General features: G+C 47.5%; 3 protein-coding genes and 1 pseudogene across 3 annotated transcripts in view; 1 reads left to right on the forward strand and 3 right to left on the reverse strand.

Moving 5' to 3' along the window:
- The window catches only part of SULT4A1 (sulfotransferase family 4A member 1), a 996,812-nt gene that overhangs the window by 844,657 nt on the left and 126,712 nt on the right, over nucleotides 1–25,443 (forward strand). The window lies entirely within an intron of this gene.
- PARVB (parvin beta) overlaps nucleotides 1–25,443 on the reverse strand; it is a 695,786-nt gene that overhangs the window by 186,855 nt on the left and 483,488 nt on the right. The window lies entirely within an intron of this gene.
- The window catches only part of SAMM50 (SAMM50 sorting and assembly machinery component), a 718,434-nt gene that overhangs the window by 18,276 nt on the left and 674,715 nt on the right, over nucleotides 1–25,443 (reverse strand). The window contains exons 2-11 of the mRNA XM_050806007.1: nucleotides 24,344–24,497; nucleotides 16,700–16,810; nucleotides 15,243–15,344; nucleotides 11,322–11,409; nucleotides 6,552–6,658; nucleotides 5,879–6,009; nucleotides 5,558–5,645; nucleotides 2,703–2,831; nucleotides 2,025–2,096; nucleotides 892–978 (exon numbers count right to left, since the gene is read on the reverse strand). Of these exons, the coding sequence (XP_050661964.1) occupies nucleotides 892–978; nucleotides 2,025–2,096; nucleotides 2,703–2,831; nucleotides 5,558–5,645; nucleotides 5,879–6,009; nucleotides 6,552–6,658; nucleotides 11,322–11,409; nucleotides 15,243–15,344; nucleotides 16,700–16,810; nucleotides 24,344–24,364 (936 nt within the window). The 5' untranslated portion in view covers nucleotides 24,365–24,497. The remainder of the gene's footprint in view (nucleotides 1–891; nucleotides 979–2,024; nucleotides 2,097–2,702; nucleotides 2,832–5,557; nucleotides 5,646–5,878; nucleotides 6,010–6,551; nucleotides 6,659–11,321; nucleotides 11,410–15,242; nucleotides 15,345–16,699; nucleotides 16,811–24,343; nucleotides 24,498–25,443) is intronic.
- LOC126963645 (uncharacterized) lies at nucleotides 19,723–24,247 on the reverse strand (annotated as a pseudogene).

A 25,443-nucleotide genomic window follows, 5' to 3' on the forward strand; every position in this document is an offset into this window, starting at 1 on the left:
TTTTAAGGAAGATAAGGACCCAGGCAGCAACGGCAGGGCAGAGCTGCCCCCAGCCACTGGGTACTGGGAAGACGTGAGAAACATGCCAGGTGTCCTCCCAGCCTGGGGCTCCTCTGACAAGACCAGAATCCAGTCACTTACTCCTCACTCCTGAGTGAATCAGAAGAAAGTGACCCAATAGGACTAAAGATTAAAAAATAATAATAATAATAAAATTTCTGAAAGCACCCAGAGCCCTGTAGACCCAGCAAAGTGAAGACTCAAAAGGTCCATGGAACAGCATTTCAAGGGCAAGAGACACCCCTTTGTCCTCCAGTCACCCCTCCTCCGAGGCCCTAAGATGATAAATGGTGAAGGGCTCTCTCACGGTACTATGTGTAATGATTAGCAGAGGTTACTTTTTTTTTTTTTTTTTTTTTGAGAAGGAGTCTCGCTCTGTCACCCAGGCTAGAGTGCAGTGGCGCGATCTCGGCTCACTGCAAGCTCTGCCTCCGGGGTTCACGCCATTCTTCTGCCTCAGCCTCCCAAGTAGCTGGGACTACGCCCAGTTAATTTTTTTTATTTTTAGTAGAGACGGGGTTTCACCATGTTAGCCAGGATGGTCTCAATCTCCTGACCTCATGATCTGCCCGCCTCAGCCTCCCAAAGTGCTGGGATTACAGGCATAAGCCAACACACCCAGCCATCCATCAGAGGTTACTTTTAAAAGAAAACAATTACCGCTTCTCCCCAGACTTCCTGCAAATCTGGCTAAACTGGAAACATCAAAGGTTAGGCATCACCGCTCAGGCTTCCACTCTGTGCTTTAGATATTCAGGAGGTAAGATTCTGTGGTAAGATCCCCAAAGTAAGGGCTGACAGTGCAGGAGCCAGCATCCATTAGATACTCACCGAATCAAATATGAGTTGCTTGTTCAACTGAAGTTCAAAATCTTCTTTGATGAAGCTCACATCCCCGCCAGTGTAGCCTGCCAGTTCCTGCAGGGAAAGAGCACTCAGGTCGAAGACAGCGAACGGACTTATTACAGGAGCTACAGAACCATGTTTTTGCATCAGGATTTAATTTTGCTGTTTTGTATTTTTTTAAAAGGCAACAGAAAGTTCTGTCCCCCAGAAGCCACATCCTAATTGTTGCAGACAGCAACAGCGGACAGACTGGGATGGAGGATCCGCAGATCCAAGCGGTGCCGAGGCCGCCCCCTGGCTGTGTGCGGGGAGCACTGGCAACCCAAGTGTCTGAACACAGAGCTCAGCATGGGCGGCTTGGCTCGTTGGCTTCATCAGCGTTTGGGGAAAAACTCAGCTGACCTTTCGCAATGTGAGCTATTTTGTATAAAAACCTGATTTCTAGCTGCTCCTCTGAAACTGAAGGTCAGGCACCCCTGGGCTTTTGCCCTGCTTGACAACACCTAACTACCACTGGCCAGAGCGAGGGTAGCTGCTCGGGGAAGCCTCAAGGTTCAGTGCAGCCCCCGCTGCCCTCACTCTCAAGCCACCAAGGTGGGCTCTTCACTGTGCCTGCACCTTGTAGGTACCTTATGGTAAAGAACTATGCCCCCGCCTCCAACAAGAGGGCAACCCAAAGACGGACTAACAGCCTGCCTCCAACACCAGCAGAGCAGCACACTCCTCTAAGGTGGTGAAGACCATTCCTCCAGCACCTCCTGCTGCCACGATGCACCTGCTCTGTAGCCGCTGAGGGATGATCCCTGCCTTCGGGCACTCTCTCCCGGGTAACACCAAGCCACAGCCCTCCTCCTGGCCTATTACAGACCCTCATCAAGAATGCCACAGCCTTACCCCCACCTTGGGTTCTGTGAAGGCACAAGACTGAACTGTAGGGCATAGGGAACAATTCCTGGGCTCGAAGCCCTGAGAGTGGAGCTGGCGACCCTCACAAGCGATACTGCACGTGTGATTACTCTGTGGGACTGCCCACCCTCAGGGCCACCCAGCCCACCGGGACTTTACTGTCCAAAGCTGGCTCCCCTCCCCCTGCGGGGTCACAGGTGAAACAACACTACCTGGTTAACTTTCAGCAAAGCACCTCTTCTTGGTAAGATGGAAGAATTCCGAGAATCGATGACCATGGCGTGCTGAAAGAAATTTGAAGTGGGGTATTTTCACTTCCAGCAGTTCTATCAGATAACCGTTAGCACTCACAGCACGCGGGCCACCACGCTAGCACTCTACAACTATCACGTCATTCCAGGTTCACAGAGCCCTTGGAGGAAGTGAGGGTGACCATCCCTATCTTACATAGGAGGACACCGAGACGTCCACGCTGAGACTTGAGCTTCAACTGAATAAACGACTCCTGCTCACTACGTGGAAATGAACACCCGCCACTGGGTTCATTGAACACCCGCCACTGGGTTCACTGAACACCCGCCACTGAGTTCATTCTCTCAAGGAGCTCGACGCCCTGGCCTTAGTCAGCTCAACCAGGTTCCTCCTTTTTGAAAGCTGAAATTCCACAGTCAGCTCTGAAGCACACCTCTTCCTGTTACCACTGACATTGTTTGGAAAGGACAACACAAGGCAGGACACCACAAGCCCTCAGGGAGCAGGGGCCGCCACTGTGGACACCCCATCTGGGCAACGCTTCTCAATCAGCCCCGATATTGGCAAAGACTGTTTTTCCAATGCATAGCATGGTTCCATCAACAAAACTATTTACTCCAACTAAGAGACACTGTTACCGAAAGAGATGATTTCAGTGAATGTCCGCTTTCTTTTCGAACAGCAAATGACGCCGTCCTGGAGAGGCAGCCCAGTTCTCGCCACACGCCTTCCCACTTGACGGTGTGGCTGGTCTTCCATATGGGAAACTGCAACACAGAAATTAGACATCTTTTCGGAACACATGTATTTAGGAAGTTGTTGCAAATCATTTTTTGGAATGAGGCATCATGAAACAATGAACTAAATACCTAAAATAATTTTTTTTTAATGATGAGAGAGGGAGAAGGGGAAGAAGAGAAGGGGAAGAGAAAACCAGAGGGAAGAAGGGCAAAGGAAGAAAGGGGGAAAGTTGTGAACGGAACCAAAGGCAGTATTGCTCTAAGTAGCAGGACTGTCCCTGTGAGGGACAGGGCTGGTCTGAGGGCTGCAGGCAGCTGTTTCATCGACAGGCACCGTCTCTTTCCTGCTTCCTTGTAAGGGGTAAGACATCTAAGACGATCTGATGGCACACACCCCACCTGTCCACCCGAACCTATCTGAAGCCAGGGCTCACAACCCAGCGACTTGCACAAGCCCACAGAGAAGGCGGCAGAGGAAAGAGTTATGTGGGAGGCAAGAGGATCCTTCTTGCAGCGGAGGCCTGAGCCGGGTGAATTCTGGGGTCCAAGCAGGTGGGACCTGCTTCCCAGCCTGATACTCTCTTTCCTGACGCCAGGACAGCTCATCTTAGATTTCTGTCTCGGAGAAATGTTTTCTGAACAGTGAGCGATGTTTGGTGGCTTTGGGAAGTGGTGGGACAGTGATTTAACTCTTACGAGGAAGCCAGGCCACCCCACACTCCCCAGGGGGCATCCCATGCTGGGCACTCTCTAGCCCTCAGGCTTGCAACTGAACTCCAGGCCACTGGGTGAGTGGGGCCTCCATCCCGCCCTCATGGTGAGAAGCACCCACCTCAGCACCCACAGGACACTGGGGAACTGGTACAGGAAGGGTAGCCTGCACAGCCACCATCTCTAAACTTAGGGCCACCTAGGATTCAGGCACTTTCCCAAATGCCTGTGGGAGGTGTAGAGCTTCCTAAATCATTTCTTCATTCCTTAGAAGGCCTGACATGGGCTCCAAGGACACCACTCGGTATGATCTGGTCTGTACCTCCAGAAGCTCAGTTTCAGGGCGGTCGGTGACAAGGTCTCTGCCTCCCCTTCCCTCCTCCGCTCTACCTGCACCCACCCCGGGGCCAAGACTGCACTTTGGTGTCTTTCATCTCCGCTATTTTTGTGAAAAAATAAGGTATTTCTACTCTCCTAAAAATCTGCTCTTTAAAAAGGCTTAGAAAGAGATGAAGCACGACACCAGGGAGAAGGGCGGCTAAGCTCCCAGGAGCCTGAGCACTGCGGGCGCGCACAGGAACCTGGAGACCTGCTGGGGCACGGCGGGCTGCAGAGAGCAGCGGGTGCCCCGGACGTCCCCCCCACGGCCCCACCAGAGGGCATCTAACGACAGTATCGAGACAGAAGGGTGTCTGAGGGCTGTTGCCTTCCAGACAAGAAAATCTGGAGAGAAGGAAATGAAACTGCCAACGTGCCCAGCTTCTCCCATCTCCATCTGGAACCTGGAGTCTACCTGGCCCGCCTCTGCATGCTCCGAGTTCTCATGGCCTTGGTCTGCAAGGACCAGAGGTGCAGGGCACTAACGCACCTGAAGCACCTACACTGGGCCACTGGCCGCATCGGGAGCTTTACCACGCCTCTCGTCCAAGCCTCACAACAGCCTAGGGCTGTGAGCTCCTGTCCTTCATTTCACAGATGAGTCATCTGCCTGAGGTCGCACAGCCCTAAGGGAGACGGGGGAGTCCAAGCTCCAGCGATCGCCCCCAGGGCTGCTGTTTGGGTTCTTGGAAGGAGAGCAGGCTCCAAGCTTCCCGGGCCCCACGCCCTGTGAGTCGGACTTGGCAGCTCAAGGTGGGACCCGTGAATGTGCGTTTCTAGCAAGCCCACGGCTGAGGCCGATGCTGCTGGTCTGAAGACCACAGGTGGGGACTGACTCTTACGTAGTATTCTATCTCAGGGCTCTCCGCATGAACCAAAGCCCAGAACAAAAGGAGTCACGAACAGTGGAAAAAGGAAGGGAAAAAAAGAGCAGGTTATCATAAAGCCCCAAAAAGGCCAAATGGTATGAACTCCAATGGTAGTATTTAATCATACCTTTCTAGGTGTAAACTTAGGTGTGAACCAAAAATGAAACCTTCCAGACCAGGCGCAGTGACTCACGCCTGTAATCCCAGCACTTTGGGAGGCTGAGATGGGCAGATCACTTGAGGTCGGGAGTTCGAGACCAGCCTGGCCAACATAATGAAACCTGCATCTCTACTAAACATACAAAAATTAGCTGGACATGGTGGTGCACACCTGTAGTCCCAGCTACTTGGGAGGCTGAGACAGGAGAATCACTTGAACCCGGGAGGTAGAGGTTGCAGTGAGCTGAGATCGTGCCATTGTACTCCAGCCTGGGCGACAAGAGCAGTAAACCTCTGTCTCAAAAAAAAAAAAAAAAAAAAGACACCTTCCAGTGATCTGACCAACTCTGCTGACTATGAGAAACTTTCAGTCTCCACACATATGGGGAAGGACAACCAATGGTGGCTCAGGTAGTCAGAACCAGGTTAAGGAGCTGCTAACATTGGCATCAGCCACTCTTGGGCTCCTGGCAGCCTGTACTCGGCTAGAGAAGAGGCACCTGGCCAGGAGGTAGCTGGTGCGGAAGGCAGAGGGCCTGTGCTCTCCACGCTGCCCTCTTGCTGCCTTTGGGAATCAATGAAAAAGGCACCCTGTTTCCCCCCAAGCCCAGAGGGAAGGACTGAAATGCTACTCACACTGTACTCAGCTGACATTCCTCTGTCCGTCTCCCGCAGTGAGCTCCAAGGGAACTGTCCAGTAACTTTATATAAGTTTACAGAGAAACTAGGAGACAATGGGATAGAGCTTTAAAAGCTGAAACAGTGATTAGAACTTGCACACATTTAAATCAACAGATTTAACACTACGCCCATGGGGCTCATCTTCAAGAGGAAATCTACAGCCTGTGGTCACTGCAGAAGTGGCAGCTGATTCTGTCACGGTTCTTTTCACAAATAAGCCATCTATTTTAACTTTCTATCAGGCCAGTGTACTCAATGATCTGCTGGGCTTCCTACTTTCTTTCGAAGTTTCCAGGCCGGGGTTTGAAGAAGGACAGGCCATACGAAGTTTCTTTTGTTCCATAGGAAAACTGAAAGGTCACCTTCTCTGCGCGACCAAGAAGATTAGGGAGCTTGAGGCCAAGTACCTAGGAGGAAAAAAAAAAAAAAGAAAAAAACAAAACATAGTAGTGGTCTAAATTGAAGGAATGAGAACTCTGGATAAAGACTATGCTAGCAAAGGGACTTTTGTAAAAACAGAAGGAAAATGCTAACTACAGATCTAGTCTTTCATTTGTAATCACTTTCATTCTTTAAAACATGTGGCTGCTGAGTGCTCACATCCCGCATTCAAACCTGATTAATGCAAGGGACAAGCTAACCTTGCCACCTGTGAAGCTCAAGAATGTTAAGTTCTACAGATTTACAGTTTAAAGGAATTTGAACAAGAGACTATTAATATGAACATTCTCCAAATCATTCCTAATTACTGACGTTAACATTGTTATCAAACAACCCAAAACATTATCACCAATTCTAGGGTGACTAAAGAGAAACCACAAATAACAACAGATTAAGGTAAATGAAATGACAGAATTTTGAAACTATTATCAGCTTTTAGAATGCAGTCATAGTGTAAAAGTTCCCAATCAAAGTTCCAATATAAGAAAATAAAAAGCCTGTAGCATACCATACTGCCTTCATTGTTTCCAACCATGGTGTTATAACTGCCGGTTAATCTCCTTAATTCAGTTACTTCAAAGGTAACATCTAACCCATTTGGAAGTGCATCATCACCTAAATAAAAAATATTAAACAATAAGACAGCTAGGATGTTATTTTACTTTGGGTTCCCATTGCTAAAAAAGACAAAAAGCTATCTGAAGGTTCATTCTATTTTACAATCTCCTTTGGAAAATAATATCATCATGAGAATGTTTAAAAGAAAGCTCCCACACAAAATCAAAATATTGCACACCTCTACACCAAAAAATAATGTTTCTAGTTTCTCTGGTAGAATATATCAATAAACAGGGCTGCACATGGCAACTCAGGCCTGTAATCACAGTGCTTTGGGAGGACGAGGTGGGAGGATCACTTTCAGGCCAGGAGTTCAAGACCAGCCCCGGCAACATACCAAGACTCTGTCTCTAAAAAAAGGTTAAAAATTAGCCAGATGTGGTGGCGAGCACCTATAGTCTCAACTATTTGGGAGGCTGAGGTGAGAAGATCACTTGAGCCCAGCAGTTAGAGGCTGCAGTGAGCTATGACTGCTACTGCACTCTAGCCTGGATGACAGGGCGAGAATCTGTCTTTAAAAAAAAAAAAAAAATCTACCTTTGCTACAAGGAGATAACTATAAGTAGCATTATTCACTTAAGCACACTTAAGCAAACAATATTTGCTAAAGGAATCTGTTCTGCCATTAGAGAGGTCCTTGAAAATATTTGGGGTTTCACTCCAACTGACATGAAAATGTGGAACTCACATGACAATAGGGATGTCAGTAACCCTCGAAGATAAACGTGAGATTGTTTACTGTGTTACTGTGTGTAAGAGGCACGTCTGTCCTCCCCCGCACCAGGTGTGATTTGGGTCTGAGCTGGAAGCAAGCACCTCATGACCCACCATGGCACTGGGGTGCCTTGTGTGGAGCGGGCTGGGCTCCGTAGGAGTGCGTGGCCTCTCACAGGAGGGAAAGGTGACTCTTGCCTTTCACACAGTAGTGGTGCTCAGCCCTGGCTGGACATCTAGATGCATCTGGGCAACTGTCAAAATATGACATCTGCCCAGGCACTGCTCTAAGAAGTCAGGTCCAACAGGTCTACGATGGAGCCTCAGTACCGTCTTTTCCTTTTTTTTGAGATGCAGCTTCATTCCATCACCCAGGATGGAGTACAGAGGGCTGATCTCAGCTCACCGCAACCTCTACCTCCCGGCTTCAAGCAATTCTCCTGCCTCAGCCTCCCGAGTAGCTGGATGACAGGCACCTGCTGCCACACCCGGCTAATATTTTTTGTTTGTTTAGTAGAGACGGGGTTTCGCCATGTTGGCCAGGCTGGTCTCGAACTCCTGACCTTGTGATCTGCCCGCCTTGGCCTCTGAAAGTGCTGGGATCACAGGCATAAGCCCCCGCGCCTGGCACCATCTTTTCTTTCTCTCTTTTTTTTTTTTAATTTTTTATTTAGTGGACTTTATTTCTTAGAGCAGCTCTAGGCGCACAGAAATATAAAGAATTGTGGCCAGCAACGGTGGGTTGGGGGGAAAAAAAGATAAAAGCACAGAGTTTCCATGAACCTCTCCTTACTCTGACACACACTAACATCTCGCATGTGTGGTTCATTTGTCACAAATGATAAACCAATACTCACACCAGTTATTAACTCAAGTCCAGAGTTGACATTAGGGGTCACACGTACTGCTGCCTGTTACAGTGACACGGATCCACCATCACAGTCCACACGGAGGAGCTTCCCTGCCCTAAGCCAACTAAGCTCCTGCATGTCATCCTAACATGCAGCCTAGGTGGAGAGCCTCTGCAGAGGTGGACCAGCTGACCACCTACAAGGGCATGTTTACAACAGGGACAGGAGAGAGCGAAAAACAAATGCCTCCAACAAAACTCGCCCCTGGAAAAGCATCCCAGGTAGTGGGTCGGGTCTTGGGCACCGGAAGTGTCTCGCTCACTTGTTTGCCCCGGGCAAGTTACTTAAGCCTCTCTGAGCCTTGGTTTCACTAGCTGGAAAATACAGGTTGAGTATTGCAAATCCAAAACTTTTTGAGCACTGACATGACACTTAAAGGAAATGCTCACTGGGGCATTTTGGATTTCGGATTTAGCGGCTGGGAATGTTCACAGGTACAATGCAAATATTCCACAATCCAAAAAAATCCAAAATGCAAAACACTTCTGGTCCCAAACATTTCAGATAAGGGATACTCAACCTGTATTTTTTTTTTTTTAAACATAATGACACTTCACCAGGGTTCTGTGAGGATCTAATGGTTATATGCACACAACCGCTTCCTGCAGGGCCGCGCGGGTACTACTGTTAGTATTCCAGGACTCTGAGGTGCGGAGACGTTGTCTCCCGCTATCTCTTCCCTTTCACTAGTCCAGTAGTTCCCCAGCTTGAGCACACATCGGAACCACACAGCTGGCTCATTTGCCACAGGCCGCTGGCCTCACCCTCATCCCCGCCCCCAGAGTTCCTTCTTCGGTGGCATCACATTTCCAACAGGTGACAGTAGCACAGCTGGTCCAGGCCCACACTCTGAGAACCCCTGGTTTTTGTTTGTTTGTTTTTGTTCTGAGACAGAGTCTCGCTCTGCCACCCAGGCTGGAGTGCAGTGGCGCAATCTCAGCTCACTGCAACCTCTGCCTCCCGAGTTCAAGCGATTTTCCTGCCTCAGCCTCCCGAGCAGCTGGGATTACAGGCGCGCGCCACTACGCCCAGCTAATTTTTGTATTTTTAGTAGAGACAGGGTTTCTGTATCTTGGCCAGGCTGGTCTTGAACTCCTGACCTCGTGATCCACTTGCCTCGGCCTCCAGAAGTGCTGGAATTACAGGCATGAGCCACACGCCTGGCCTGAGAACCCCTGTTTTAATGGTAATTGAATCCTTAATTTTTAGCAGAGTACCTAGCCACTCACGCTTTACTTCCCAGCCTCCCTTGCACCTAGGTGTGGCCAAGTGATTAAGTCCTGGCCAATGGGATGAGAGCAGTGCCGTGTACAACACCTAGGACGGGTGCTTAAAGGGAGGGGTAAGCCCTTTCAACCTCCTATGCTCCTCCCAGATGCTGGAATGAGGACACGGTGCTCAGCCACCAGAGGGACTCAGGGACCCTAGGGATGACAAAGCAACAAGACACCATGGGAGAAACTACACCAGCCCAGGGTGACCTCAGGGAATGAAGGACCACACCAGCCCAAAGTGACCTCAGGAAACTACACTAACCCAAGGTAACTTCAGAGAACAAGGCACCACACTGGCCCAAGGTGACCCCAGGGAACCACGGGAAACCACACCAGCCCAAGGTGACCTCAGGGAACGCAGCACCACACCAGCCCTTGGCAGTCTCCCAGCTGTGTGGAGAGATGGAGACTTCTCTCTTGTCTAAGCCACTGTTCTTTGAGGTCTCCGTTAGTGTTGGCTAAAACTATATTCAAAATAATGAAAATGTCCTTAGTTTATCTAGCACCTTATCTTTTGCAAGCATTTTCCTATATTGTCTTATCTAGGCCTTCTCAAAATTACCCCCCATTCAATTCTGAAGAGTTTACTTATTCACAGATTCATTCCAAATATTTATTTTTCAACGATGTCTGCTGAATTCAGACTAAAGTGGGAACTCTACCGTGCCGTGTTAGGCTCACCATGGTCTGGGCTCCTGACGGCTTTTCTTCCTCGTCTTCCGGCACTCCATTCCCCTGACCTGCACACCAGCTCTTCCTACACTTGTGGTCCACCCAGTGAGCCACTCTCCCTCTGGCGTGGGCCTGGTAAATGCTATCCCTGTCCCCAGAACCCTCTTCACTCCACCTTACTACCAGTCCTTCTCCCCAGACTCACTCAGCCCTTCTCCCCATACTCGCTTAAATGCATCTTCTAGGTCTCAGCTCAGACATCGCCCCTTTGGGGACACCCTCTCTGATCCCCTTCTAATGCCCTGGCCAGGTGAAGCTGTTTCCTCCTTCAGCCTCTTACAGCACAGCATAGCGACTGTGCTGCCATCACTTACTGGTCTGCCCCCAACCTAGCCCCACTGACCGAAGCCCCTTCAGGAGGAGACGATGCCCTGTGTGCTGCTATGACCGAAGCCCGGCAGGAGGAGACCACACCCCGTGTGCTGCTGGGTCTCGCGCTGGGACCTGCACAGGGCCGGCCTCCACGCAGGTGCTCACTAGCCGAAGAAGAAATGTTAAGAAACGTGCCCAGTATCACATAGCAACAAGAAAACGAGCAAAAACTAAAATGGAAATTGGATTCCCTCCTCTTTTTAAAGCACACACCGAGATGAGGTCTGCACAGTGCTGTGCTGGGCTATATGAACAAAGCCTGGCACCCTGCTTCAGAGTCACTCTCAGGCCCCCGGGCAGTCCAGGGCTTTACACAACAGTATCCTGAAAGTTCACCATTCCTCCCCGGCCTCATACAAAAATCCAGGCCCGCACCTGTAATCCCAGCTACTCAGGAGGCTGAGGCAGGAAGATCGCTTGAATACAAGAGTTCCAGACCAGCCTGGGCAATAGAGCAAGACCCCTTCCCAAAAACAAACAAAAAATCCAGCCCCTTCCCTGAGACTGCTAACTCAAGGACTACCTGTTTGATCAGCTTTCAGGTTCTACACAGCAGGGAGGGGTGCTCTGCTGCTCAGATCCGCATCCGGCCACAGAAACAGCTTTTCTGTGATGGACAGAAAGGGAATTATAAAGATACTACACCGCAATATGTACCTTGACACGTGTCAATCAAAACATCCACTTGTCTAAAAATTCCAAGACGGAGCAATTTTTCACGGGCTTCGTGAGATTTCCGCATTACCTATAAAATGCAGAAAAAAGCAGGTGATACATTCTTCTAAGACACAGAAACAGAAAACGGCAGCCACATGGCGAGGCTGGTAGTTTACCATTTGGTGCTAAGTCAGATCACTGAGCAGAGAGTACTACCAAGACCTGCCACGCGACAGAAGGGAAACAGGGGCAACAAAATTTTGTTCCCCAGGGGCAACAAAAATGCCCATTCACAAGTGCAAAACCAAGCCTCGGCCTCAGGAGTGTGCATCACATAATCCCCTTCATATAAACAACAAAATTAACGCAGATACACCTACCTAACACACAGCCTAGAACGTTGTGGTGGAAGAGATCACAATCGTGAACAGTGGTTATGTCTGGCAGAAGAAAGACACGTGTGTGTGCATGCCTTTTCATTTCTTTTTTTCAGATCTCCCTTTGAGGAAGAAACGCACACCTTTTTGTGGTGTTTCAATTTTCTATTCATTTCTTTACTTTCTTTTTTTTTCTTTTTTCCTGGTTTTATTTTTTTGAGATGGAGTTTTGCTCTGCTGCCCAGGCTGTGGTACAAAGGTGCGATCTTGGCTCACTGCAAGCTCTGCCTCCCAGGTCTAAGCCATTCTCCTGCCTCGACCTTCTGAGTAGCTGGGATTGCAGGCACATACCACCACACCAAGCTAACATTTTTTGTATGTTTAGTAGACACAGGATTTCACCATGTTGGCCAGGCTGGTCTCGAACTCCTGACCTCAGGTGATCCACCTGCCTCGGCCTCCCAAAGTGCTGGGATTACAGGCGTGAGCCACCGTGCCCGGCCTTTCTAACCATCTCTGACCGCTGTTAGAAATGTTCAACTCTGTGTCCTTTCTTCATCGTGAACAGCAGTTCCTTCCAATGCACGGAGCCCATTCTTGTTGGAAGGACAGGTAGAAGGAAGGTAAGGCAGGCGAGTGCTGAGGACACAGGGAAGGAAAGACCCTCATGTGATTAGGAAAGTTGAGATTCCACCCTGTAGGTGAAAGGGAGTCACTGTAGAACTGTCAGCAGGAGAGAGAAGGGATCACATTTCCTGGTGAGAAAGAAAGGATCACACGGACGAATTCGGAATTCTGCCCCGATGGGAGAAGCCTGAAGGATGCAGGGGGTGCTCTGGCAGCAGCTTCAGGGGCTGGGGTGAAGGCAGGCCCAGTGCGGGCCATGGTACTGGATGGGAGGACAGACCCTGGAGACATTTCATAGGCAGGGGCCAGAGGACACCGCCGCTGCCTAGGTAGAGCACATGAGAAGAACAAAGAGGCTACTAAAACTGCAGCTCGAGGCTTAGCACTGGGCTAAGGCTGAACACCATTAGAGAAGTCAGGAATAGAGATGGGAAGACAGGCAGGGCAGACGGACGAAAAAAGAGAGGACTTCAGATCTCAGCCCCATGGAGCTGGAGACGGCTGTGGCAACGCCATGAGGAAATGTTTAGTCGGCAGTTGCAGAGTCAGGGCTACAGCTCAACACAGAGGAGCTAGCTAGAAATAGAGCATGGGGAGCCCTCTGCATTCAGGCTGTAACTGAAACCTGGGATGTGGATGAGATCACACAGGAGACTGATCCTTGTGGAAAAGCAACACTTAAGGAGGCTCACAGGGAAAAGGAGGCGACAATGGAGCCTGCGAATGACTGTGATGAGATGGAAAGCAACCCAGGAAAATGGTCACCAAAGCCCAGGGAAGACCAAAGCGCAAGGAAGAGGAGGGACAGACACATTCAAAAGGCAAATAACAAAGCAGGACAGATGCATTCAGCAGAGGCTACAAAGCGATCATTTCTTCAATATGCAAAGAGCTCTTGCAAATAAACAAAAGCCGAGCAACCCAGTGGAAGACAGAAGATGCCAGGTTAATTCACGAGAGAGAGAGATGAATGACCAATAAAGAGAAAAAAAAAATGCTGAGTCTCATTCATAATTAAACAAATGCAATTTAAAACAATGACATGGTATTTTTCTTCTAACAAGATGGCAAGAATTTAAAAATTGTGGTAACACCCAATTTTGGGAAAGAGACGGTCTTATGGACTCCTGTAAGAGAGTAGACTAGTGCAGTCTCTTTGCAGAGCCATACGGCTGCATCAGTGAACACTGCAGAGTGCACACACTTTGACCCAGGAATCCCACTTCTAGGAATTTATCCTAAAACACACTGTCAATGTACACAAAGACACACTAAGATGTTTAGTACAGCATTGTTTGTAAGACTGAAAATTAATTTAAATGCCCATCAATGGAAAACTGTTTATAATAAAATATAGAGGGCCAGGTGAGGTGGCTTATGCTGTAATCCCAGCACTTTGGAAGACCAAGTTGGGAGGACCACTTGTGCCAGGAGTTCGAGATCAGCCTGGACAACATGGCAAAACCCCGTCTCTACAAAAAAATTTTTTAAATTAGCTAGGCATGGTGATGTGTGCCTGCAGTCCTGGCTACTCAGGAGGCTGAGGTGGGAGGATTGCTTGAACCCAAGAGATTGAGGCTGCAGTCAGCTGTGTTCACACCACTGGACTCCAGCCTGAGCAAGACTTGCACCAGAGCAAGACCCTGTCTCAGAAAAAAAAAAGTTAGAAAGCGTGTACAATGAGGTACCACAGAGCCAACAGATTGGTATGTACTGATGTGAAAAGATCTCCATAATTTATGTCAGAAAAGAAAAAAATGTAGAGAATGGCATTACTGTTTAAGGAACATACATGTTTATACACTTGTACAACATATCTAAGAAACTGTTAGCCACGTTACCTCTGGAGAGGGGACTGGGATTGGCCAGGGTAGGGAAATGTGTCCTTTTCATTTCAATACCCTTCTGTACCATTTGATTTTCTATGCTTCCTTCTTACTGTGCTTACATGTTACTTAAATTTTTAAAAAATGTAAATCTGGCCAGCCACAGTGGCTCATGCCTGTAATCCCAGTATTTTGGCAGGCCGAGGCAGGTGGATCACTTGAGACCAGGAGTTGAAGACCAGCCTGGCCAACATGGCAAAACCCCATCTCTACTAAAAATACAACAAAATTAGCCAGGTGTGGTGGTGTGGACCTGTAATCTCAGCTACTTGGAAGACTGAGGCGCAAGAATCCTTTGAACCTGGGAGTCAGAAGTTTCAATGAGCTGAGATCGTGCCACTGCACTCCAGCCTGGGCAACAGAGCAAGACTCTATCTCCAAAAAAAAAAAAAAAGTTTCTTTTTTTTTTTTAAGTGGGAATGGTCCACAGTGCCAAACACTGCTGAAAGCCAAGTAAAGTGAAGACTGAAAGAAGCCAGCTGGACCCGGCCACAAAGAAGTTGCTGGTGACCTGTCCGGGCACGTTCAATGTGGTCCCAAGGGCAGAAAGGCAGAGGGAACCCACAGTGGAGATGAGAAAGGGGGTACAGTGCAGGAAGGAGAGTGCTCCACAGACCGAGCCAGGGCCCTGAGGAGACAGGGAGTGTGTCCCAGATGAGCGCCCACCCCACGAGGTCGGCAAGGGAGAGTGCGCTCTCAGGAACTCAGCACGGTGCCTGGGAACGGCTGTGCACGAACCCCATCGGCTCCCATCACGGCGCTGGGAGAGCTGCGAAGAACCCAACAGGACAGACACTTCCTTCTCCAGGATAAGAGACAGGAGGAAAAGGCAAATGCAAACACTTGGAGTCTGTAGGAGGCAACGCAGGAACTCAGGGGGTTCAGCTTGGGGGCGCCAAGGCTCCCTGTGGAGTAGGAGGCAGATCGGCACAGAGGCCGGGGGCAGAGGGTGCTCTGTGGTTTCACATAAGGAGGTTTATAAGTTCCTCAGAAGAGACTGGGAAAGCACACCACGTAGAGACCACACCTACCTCAATTAGGTTTTTGGCCTTGAAAACATCTCCAATTTCACAAATGATGATATCATCTTTAGTCCTTCCAAGTCCATCAAAATGAACATGCTGAACAACCACCTAAAAGTCACACAGGGACAGTATTAGGTATGACACAAGGCAAAGAGATGAGGTGTCAAGACTAAAGACAATGTCAAGGTTTAATTAATGTCAAGGTTTTCTTCAAGTTTAATAACCCACACTTCTTACTTCTGGACTTTACCATCTTTCACATCTTTTCAAAAAACTGGTCACTGTGACTTCCCCTTTGCTGGGTCTGTACTTTCTGTGAACAAGAGCTACAAATTCTCTCAGCCAGATGACCCAGGACCAGGTGAGCCCTAAACCCAGGCAGGCCACAGACAACCCCTCTGTCCTTCCCCCACACACACCCTGAGCACTGGCCTGTGAATGAATGCTGGCTGTGACCCCTGACTTAATAACTGTGCACAGAAAAATTAGCCAGGTGTGGTGGCGCACACCTGTCGTCCCAGCTACTTGGGAGGCTGAGGCAGGAGAAACAGTTGAACCCAAGGGGCAGAGGTTGCAATGAGCCAGGATTGCACCACTGCACTACAGCCTGGGTGACAGAGTGAGACTTCATCTCAAAAAATATTAAAAAATTAAAAAAAAAAAAAAAAACAAGGCCGGGCGCGGTGGCTCAAGCCTGTAATCCCAGCACTTTGGGAGGCCGAGACGGGCCACGAGGTCAGATTATCGAGACCATCCTGGCTAATACGGTAAAACCCCGTCTCTACTAAAAAATACAAAAAACTAGCCAGGCGAGGTGGCGGGCGCCTGTAGTCCCAGCTACTCGGGAGGCTGAGGCAGGAGAATGGCGTGAACCCGGGAAGCAGAGCTTGCAGTGAGCTGAGATCACGCCACTGCACTCCAGCCTGGGCAACAGAGCGAGACTCCGTCTCAAAAAAAAAAAAAAAAAAAACTGTATGCATCTTCTAAAGACCCTGCAGGGATTTCAGAAAGCCACAATAAATGCTGACTCAAATTGGCCCTTGCCTCTCAGTCTCACTAGAGAGCAAATTCTTCAAGAACTGGAAAAGTGTATTTAAATTTCAAAGTTAAAAAACTTAGGAAAAGCTTCATTTGAGACCCACAGTCTTTTTTCTGGGAGTAGGGAATGGAAATATAAATTTAAGTATAGCTTGAGTTTGTCCTTGAAATATTTTTGTTTTTTTCCATAAACACAAAAGTATGTTTGTCTAAACCTCCCACATAAAAATCACCAAGGAAAAGCTACTTCTTTAAAAATAGAAACTATTTTTCTAAGAGTCATCAGTCTTTCTAGCCGTAGGTGGTACAAACTCTTCTTTGATAAAGGCACGGAAACAGGTTAATTCCTTTGCATCTCCCTAGTGGTTTATGGAAGTGCATGTTTCTACTAACAATTACATCAAGACCTTCAACAGAAAACTCACATCTTTGTTTTCAAGAATTTCCTGTTTAGCTTCAGGTTCAACTTCAACAAATTCAGCTTCTTCTCCTAATCCTCCAAAATCAGGTCCACTTGATGGAAGAGGCTCCAAACTCTGACAGACAGGGAGAGGCCACAGATAAATGACTTTGTCACATGTACACACACACTTACCTTTGAGCTGTGTCTGTAGACACAATTTTTGTGTCCAGAATTTGTGTCCAGAAAATTCAGTAGTTGTTTCCTTCAGGTAGAGGTAGGGGCAGGATAGGGACCAGGGAGGACAAAGGTGCTGTCAGCTATTGCTAATGAGCAAGTTCTTGGCTTGGTGGTTAACTCACTGGAGGTCACTAAATAAAAGATAAAAACTAACTAACAGGGAAGGACAAGGGTAGTGCGGTGGCTCATGCCTGTAATCCCAGCACTCTGGAGGCCAAGGAGAAAGGATCACTTGAGGCTAGGAGTTTGAGACCAGCCTGAGCAACACAGCAAGACCCCATCTCGGAAAAAAAAAAAAAATTAACTAACCAAAAGGGTCATGCACAAATCCATGATGACATGTCATGAACGAAGGATTATGATCAACCTAATTCTGGACACCTGAGGCCCAATGGAAGTTTAAAAATCATTAAAAAATAAAAAAATAAAAATCATTAAAAAATCATTAAAAAATCATTAAAAAATAAAAAAATAAAAATCATTAAAAAATAAAAAAAAGAGACATTTACCAGGGGAAAAAAAAAAGGAAAATAATTTGCTCTCCTGTTGTTATAGAAAGCATCCTAATTTTTGCGATTAAAATTGTATGGATTTTAGGATAGCTATACTGACAAACCAAATCACTACGAAAGCATTCTATATAGACCCTGACAGGTTTTTTCGTTTCGGAAAGTCTCATTCACATTAAAGGGAACTATATATGCTCATAAATTGGACTCGAAAGCAATCTCTTTCTACAATCTGAATTGATATTACCTCAAAATATTAAAGCAACTTCTGAATAAGCATTCCATAGGCTGTGTCTCGTCTAATATTTCCAGGAAGACATTATATCTATCTATCTATTTGTCTATCTATCTAGTTAAGACAGTCTCCGACTTACAATGCTTCAACTTACAGTTTTTTGACTTTACAACGAAGCGAAAGCCACATGCATTCAGTAGGAACTGCACTCTGAGCACCTACACAGCCATTCTGATTTTCACTTATAGTACTCAAGAAACTACATGAGATCTTCAATACTTTATTAGAAAATAAGGCTTTGTGTTAGACGATTTTACCCAACTGTAGGCTAATGTAAGTGTTCTGAGCACGTTTAAAGTAGGCTAGGCTAAGCTATGATGTTCTGTAGGATATGTGTATTAGATGCATTTTCAACTTACATTTCAACTTACGATGGGTTTACTGGGGTGTAGTTGAGAAACATCTACGTAAACATAATATTACACACACACACACACACACACACACACATACACACACACACACACACAGGTAATCACTTGAGCCTAGGAGTTTGAGACCAACCTGGGCAATATAGGACACTTCATCTCTACTAAAAACAGTAACAATAGTAAAAATAAAAAATAAAGAAAGGTCAAGTATGGTGGCTCACACCTGTAATCCCAGCACTTTGAGAGGCCCAGACGGGAGGATTGCTTGAGCCCAAGAGTTCAAGATCACCCTGGGCAACACAATGAGGTCTCATCTCCATTTTAAAATAACAGGCCAGGCTCAGTGGCTCACACCTGTAATCCCAGAACTTTGGGAGGCCGAAGCGGGCAGATCACCTGAGGCCAGGCGTTCAAGACCAGCCTGGCCAACATGGTGAAACTTCGTCTCCACTAAAAAAACACAAAACGTAGCTGGGTGTGGTGGTGTGTGCCTGTAATCCCAACTGCTTGGAAGGGTGAGGTGGGAGAATCGCTTGAACCCAGGAGGCAGAGGTTGTAGTGAGCTAAGATCACTCCACTGCACTCTAGCCTAGGCGACAGAGCAAGACTCCGTCTCAAAAATAAAAATACTTACGTATACATTGTATTAATATATACTTACATATTTAACATACACTATTTATTCAATTCTTATTTGTTCCTATGTTTGCTTGACCTTAAGTCTCTAGGACATTTGCTTAACCACACAGGGATTACCAGTCACCTCTCAGAGATGGACACAGAAGGTCTAGTGTGGCACCAGGCGATTGTTACAAATAGGCAAGTTTGGAGAAAACTATGTGAACCGATATCTATTTCCTTGCTCCAAGAATTCTCTACAATTATGCACTTTTAAAGTCTGTGTTTAACATCTGCAAATGTGCAGCGGTGGGGCATCTGGGCCATTATCCACTTTTCCTTGGAAAGGTAACTGACCTGCCAGTATCATATTCCCTTTCCCGTCCCTGCCCTAAAAGCCTCTGATGGTCCTCAAAAGTACCTACAGGAACAGCATCCAACTAGATTCCTTAGCAGGGCACAAGGAACTCTGCCATAAGGCCTGCATCTGCTACTCCGGTTTCCATCTCCACCATCCGCTCCACCCACACATTGAGACTTTTGCATACCTTGCCCCCTCTTTCAGAATAAGTTGCCCCTATGAAGCTTCAAGATTCACCTTAATGTCATCTTCTGCAAGTCATTCCTGGCTTCTTGAGGAAGAATCAGTCCCTCTCTCACAGGGACACCTCTTGATATTTGAAGTCTGTGACCTTCACAGGTACCCCTTCTGTTTCATTTTTTCTTTTGAGACAGAGTCTTGCTCTGTGGCCCAGGCTGGAGTGCAATGGTGCGATCTCGGCTCACTGCAACCTCTGCCTCCCGTGTTCAAGCCATTCTCCCGTCTCAGTCTCCCAGCTAGCTGGGATTACAGGTGCATCCCTCTACACCTGGCTAATTTTTGTATTTTTAGTAGAAACAGGGTTTCACCATGTTGGCCAGGCTGGTCTTGAACTCCTGACCTCAGGGTGATCCACCCCCCTCGGCCTCCCAAAGTGCTGGGATTACAGGTGTGAGCCACTGCGCCCGGCCTGTTTCTTATTTTTACCTGTCCTGGCACCTCAGAAGTACTCAATAAATATTTGTGGAATGGGGAATGAATGACTTTTCCAATCTTTCATTTAACAAGTAAGTACTGAAAGCCCACTGTGTGCTGGGCGCTGGGTTCACAGCAGTGACCAAGACGGGGTCCTTGTGGGTGAGGAAGATAATGTTAGGCAAAGAACGGATAATTTCCTATCATTATCTTCATTTTTGTTGTGCAATATTTTCAAACTGGATTTCTCAAAAATATAAACAAAGTAAGATTATGTGCACATACTCATCTGAATCTGAATGCTTAGCAAAAATGCTTTATCTGGGCAAAGGTTTATATCCCATTATGCTGAAAAAATTCCACTGCACTTCCTAAAATCTCCAAATATGAAACAAGGTTCACCGAAGATCTGCCAGGCCCATCTACATCCTTTAATCTAAAATCCAGACTTTAAGAGATCACATCTTTGAGGTTTCACAGTTACCACCTCTTACACCTATTCATACATCTTAAGTCTATTTTTCTATTATCTCTAAACGCTAAAGTCATTATAGGATTAATACCCTGTAAATATACTTTAATCAAAATATTAGTAACTGTGTTACTAATAGAGATTCATTCGTTCACCAAATATTAAGACCCTACTATGTAACAAGCACTTATAAGAACCTCACCCTCATAGAATTTACATCCCATAAATTCTACGCCTAGAAGAATAGGCATGGAATGAGTGTTTGGTAAAATGCACTAAAATAAATATTTGGGCCAGGCACAGTAGCTCATGTCTGTAATCCTAGCACTTGCACTCTGGGAGGCCCAGGCGGGAGGATCACTTGAGCCCAGGAGTTTGAGACTAGCCTGAGCAACATAGGGAGACCCTGCTTCTATTGAAAAGTGTGTGTGTGTATGTGTGTGTGTGTGTGTGTGTGTGTGTGTGTAATATAAAAAAAAAATAAATATTTGGATGTAGCCTTTAACCTTGAAGTAGATCAGTCTACCAGTCAGTCAGTAAGTTGTATTGAGCACGATGTACAAAGCAGTGGGTATGTGACATGAAATAAATTGAATGAGTTATGAACAGCATCTTTAAAGCGAGATAGACTAGAATCCAATAAAAAATATGACAACAGGCTGGGTGCAGTGGCTCACGCCTGAAATCCCAGCACTTTGGAAGGCTGAGGCAGGCGGATCACCTGAGGTCAGGAGTCCAGGACCAGCCTGGCCAACATGGCGAAACCCCATCTCAAGTAAAAATTTAAAAACTAGCTGGGTGTGGTGGCACGTGCCCGTAATCCTAGCTACTTGCTGGGGGCTGAGGTAGGAGAATCACTTGAACCCAGGAGGCAGAGGTTGCAGTGAGCCAAGATCGTACCACTGCACTCCATCCTGGGACACAGAGCAAGACTCCATCTCAAAAAAAAAAAAAAAGAAAAAAAAAGAAAAGAAAAGAAAAGAAAGAAAGAAAACGGAAACTATAACAATACATAACACATATTAATAAGTATGATTGCACAAAATTTTGTTTGACATAAGCATGAGTACTAGGTGGTAAACGGCAAATGCTTTCTTACTGCGAGTCTTGATCAAAAAGTTTGAAAGACACTGGCTAGTGGGATGAAAAGGTCAAATAAAAAAACTGAAAATATTTTTTCTCAATACACTCATCAAAGGAACACCAATTTTAATGTAAAAAGAGCTCCATAGGCCCAGCGCAGTGGCTCATGCCTGTAATCCCAGCACTTTGGGAGGCCAAGGAGGGTGGATCACGAGGTCAGGAGATTGAGACCATCCTGGCCAACATGGCAAAACCCCGTCTCTACTAAAAATACAACAATTAGCTGAGTGTGGTGGCACACGCCTGTAGTCCCAGTTACTCGGGAGGCTGAGGCAGGAGAATCACTTGAACCTGGGAGGCAGAGGTTGCAGTGAGCCGAGATGATGCCACTGTACTCCAGGCTGGGCTACAGAGCAAGACTCCATCTCAAAAAAAAAAAAAAAGAGCTCCATAAAGGCAGATACTTTTTTCCCTGTATCCCTAGCACCTATCACAGTACTAGGCACATAGCAGGCCATCAATAAATATGAGCTGAATAAATAACGAGTGATTACTTTGCTTAAGATGCCACAGGGGATGCAAGCCAAGAAGATGCAGTTCCTACCATCACATCTAGAAATTTAGGATTGAAAGGTAAGACGAAAATGCAAACAGACCCAAAAGAAGGCAAAATGTAAATGGCACCAAAGGAAATGGCATGGAAAGGTAGAAGCCCATCCAAATGCATGAGAGACAAAGAGCTTTCAGAACAGAGTTCTAAAAGATGGGAATATTTTGATGCTGAATATGGGTGACGGGAAGGGGAACGGAATACAATAGTGTGGTCCAAATGAAGCCATTCTTACAGGGCTAACAATGTAGTTATAATTGACTGGGTGCAGCGACTCACGCCTGTAATCTCAGCACTTTGGGAGGCCGAGGCAGGTGGATCACCAAAGGTCGGGAGTTCGAGACCAGCCTAGCCAACATGATGAAACCCCCTCTCTATTAAAAATACAAAAATTAGCCAGGTGTGGTGGCAGGCGCCTGTAATCCCAGCTACATGGAAGGCTGAGGCAGGCAAACCACTTGAACCTGAGAGGCAGAGGTTGCAGAGAGCGGAGATCACACCATTGCACTCCAGCCTGGGCAACACAGTGAGACTGCATCTCAAAAAAAATGTAGTTATAATTAACCATTAATCAGGTTGCCTTTTTTTTTTTTTCAAGAGCACAAATCCACATTGATTTATTGACATTTCATTAGTTTAAATCTTTGAGGGGTACAGCATTACTCAGATTCTGTGTCCAATAGCCTTAGCAGGAAGATTGCTTCAGAATTTGGCACGGATCATGCCACTGTTTCCGTGGGCCCAAGTTACCTTTTCCCAGATTACTCTGGCTTTGTTTGGTTTGCCGCCAGGAGTCACTATGTTGCTCTTTGCTTTGTATACATGAGCATATCTCTTGCCCAAATAGAATCCTGTTTCATCTTAGGCATCAACACCTGCAATTTTAAGAAGAGCTATGTGCTCCCTTTAGTTCCACAGACGCCGCTTATAGCCAGCAAAAATGGCCTTGGACCACAGCCTTCCAGACATATTTCCTTTCAGAAGTCCTGTTCCCAGCAGGCCTCCACAGGAGCCAAGATGGCAGGAAGAGTTCAGGTTGCACTTTGACCTACTTCCTTGTAACCAAAAATCACAGATACTATTTGCATTCCCACTGATTTTAGATAGGATTTCTAAAACCAGAATTATAAGGCTTTTGCTTAAGAGTTGCTTTACATGTTTTTCAGATCTTGAATTCCAGCAAAACTGATGCTGCCAACCAGTTTGAAGACTCCTCCCCCCAAAAAGAGGAAAAGAATCAGCATGAGAAGTTTCCTCATCTCCCTGTCCCGTAACTTCACCCTGCACTCTTCCATCAATCAAGGATCTCCACGCTTCAGCAAAAACACTAGGTCCAAACTCCCGAAGGAGCTGGATTCGAGGTTTCCTCTGTTTTCCCATCTCCTCGTTCAGTGGCCCTGCAACTGAAACTCTCTGCTGCAACCCAGTGTCTCAGTGTATTGACTTACCGAGCACACTGAGCAACAGACCTATTACAGTTACACAAAGAGATGTCAGAAGAGAAATGGTGTTTGATCTGAATGGAAGACATATAAAGGGAAATTAAGTCCAATTGTGGATGCCAGGCTGCGACTTCTGCGCTAAATTTTTTTGGAAGTTAATGGGGAACTACTAAAAACGTCTATGTAGGTCAAGTCAAACAATCCAAGCTGTAGTCGAAAAGTAGTGTTGGGGCTGAGACTCAGGAAATCTGAGGTTTTAGGCCATTTGGAAGCAGTAACTATGTGACCTTGGAGAAGTTAACTCATTATCTGGCCCTTATTTAAGATTAGAATAAACGAGAGGAGTTTCGCAACCAGTACAGTTAGTTAGGCACCAGGCACCCAAGTATTCACATGCATTGTCTTTTAATTCACTCTAAAGCCAGGCGAGGCAGGTATTATTACTACCTCCACTTCAAAACAGGAAGCAAGTATTCACATGCATTGTCTTTTAATTCACGCTTAAAGCCAGGCGAGGTAGGTATTATTACTACCTCCACTTCAAAACAGGAAGCAAGGCAGGGAGCGGTTCCGTCTTTTGCACGTTAAACAGGAGAAAAGAGGACCCCTAGCGAGGTTTGAGTTAGAAGACTTCAAAGGATTCTTGTTGCTCTAGGAGTCTACAATGGCTCCAGCAGCGGCTGAGCGGGGAAAAGCTGGAAGTGACCAGTAAAAACAGAAAACTTAAAATCATGCAAAGAAAGAGCACATTCACTGCGGTCTAAGACATCACAGAAAGTTCGCAAGTCCTTTGGGCCACCGACTCGCTGAGTGACCTTGAGCAAGTCTCGTCCCTCCTGAGTATCAGGTTCCTGCTCGAAGGTCTGAGAGACTCGCTGCCCCGAGGCGAGATCTTTTCGGCCTCCTCCACCCAGCCCGGAACCCTGGGCGCAGCCACGACAGCGTCTCCCAGCGGCGCCCGTCTGCCCTGCTGGCCCAGAGGCCTCGCAGCCCGCGGGTCGCTGGGCCTCTTACCCGGGCGTGCACAGTCCCCATGGTTCCCTCTCCAGCCGCCGCCTCGCAGAGCTGCTCGGGCAGGACCGACCGTCTGCTGCTGAGGGCAGAAGGCGGGTCCGCGGTGGCGGAGCTGCAGGTCAAGGCAACTCCCACAAGCCCCCGGACGCGGAGCACTGGGGGCGGCCATGATGTCCCGCCTTCTCCCCGCCCCCTAGCTCGCGGTTCCTTCGCTCATTGGTCCTTATGAGCCTGTGACCCGGATGTTCACACGGACGCGGAGGACGTCTTTACTGCGCAAGCGAAGAGCGTTCACTGACATCGGCGAAGCTGCTGTGTCTTGGAGTGTGCGGGAAGGGCGCGTGGAGGGTGCGTGGAGGGTTCGGGGAGGACGCGTGGAGGGCGCGGTGAAGGTGGGTCTGCGAGAGGGTCCGCTGGGAGGCTGGCGTCTGGCGTTGGCGCCTGAAAGAGATCAGGCCAGCTGTTGGGTGTCACGCGAGTCCTGCTGCTCTTAGCCCTCCTGGCACCCCGACCCGAGGGTGCTGTGCTTGTCCCCACGCGTCGGTGAAGCCCCGAGGCTCAGCGGGGAGACTCCGGGTCCGGCCACCCCCGGCCTGCAGTAGTCGGGTCTCACCGGCATCTGCTACACAAACCCGGATTGGTTCCCTGGCTCCTTTCCTTCAAGTCATTGGAACCCCCACTCAGAATCGTCAAAATGAAGACGATGATCATGTTTCCTTCTCGGGGTTCCTTAAAAGGGCCTACTGTGAGAGACGGAAAGCAAAGCTCCCGGCACAGGGTCGGGCACACGGTGGGCACTGGATAATGACCGTTATTCATTCACCTGCAGCCAGTAATTATGGGCGAGGGTCCTCTAGGTGCTTACATGATAACCAGTCATATCGGTGAAGAAGGCGGCCATGGGCTTAGGTTTTGGTGGCAAAACAGCTCCCCTGCCCCAACAAAGAAAAGAGAATAGAAGAAAAAAGAAAAAAGTATAATAAATATCAGCCACACGTTGTGATAAGTATATTGAAAGAAACAAATAAGAGACGGAATGGGAAAAGAGGAAGCTTCAGTGTCATGTCATGTTGCCACTCCCTCCTGATAACAGAAGCATC

Source organism: Macaca thibetana, chromosome 10, assembly GCF_024542745.1.
Source record: "Macaca thibetana thibetana isolate TM-01 chromosome 10, ASM2454274v1, whole genome shotgun sequence".
NCBI lineage: Eukaryota > Metazoa > Chordata > Mammalia > Primates > Cercopithecidae > Macaca > Macaca thibetana.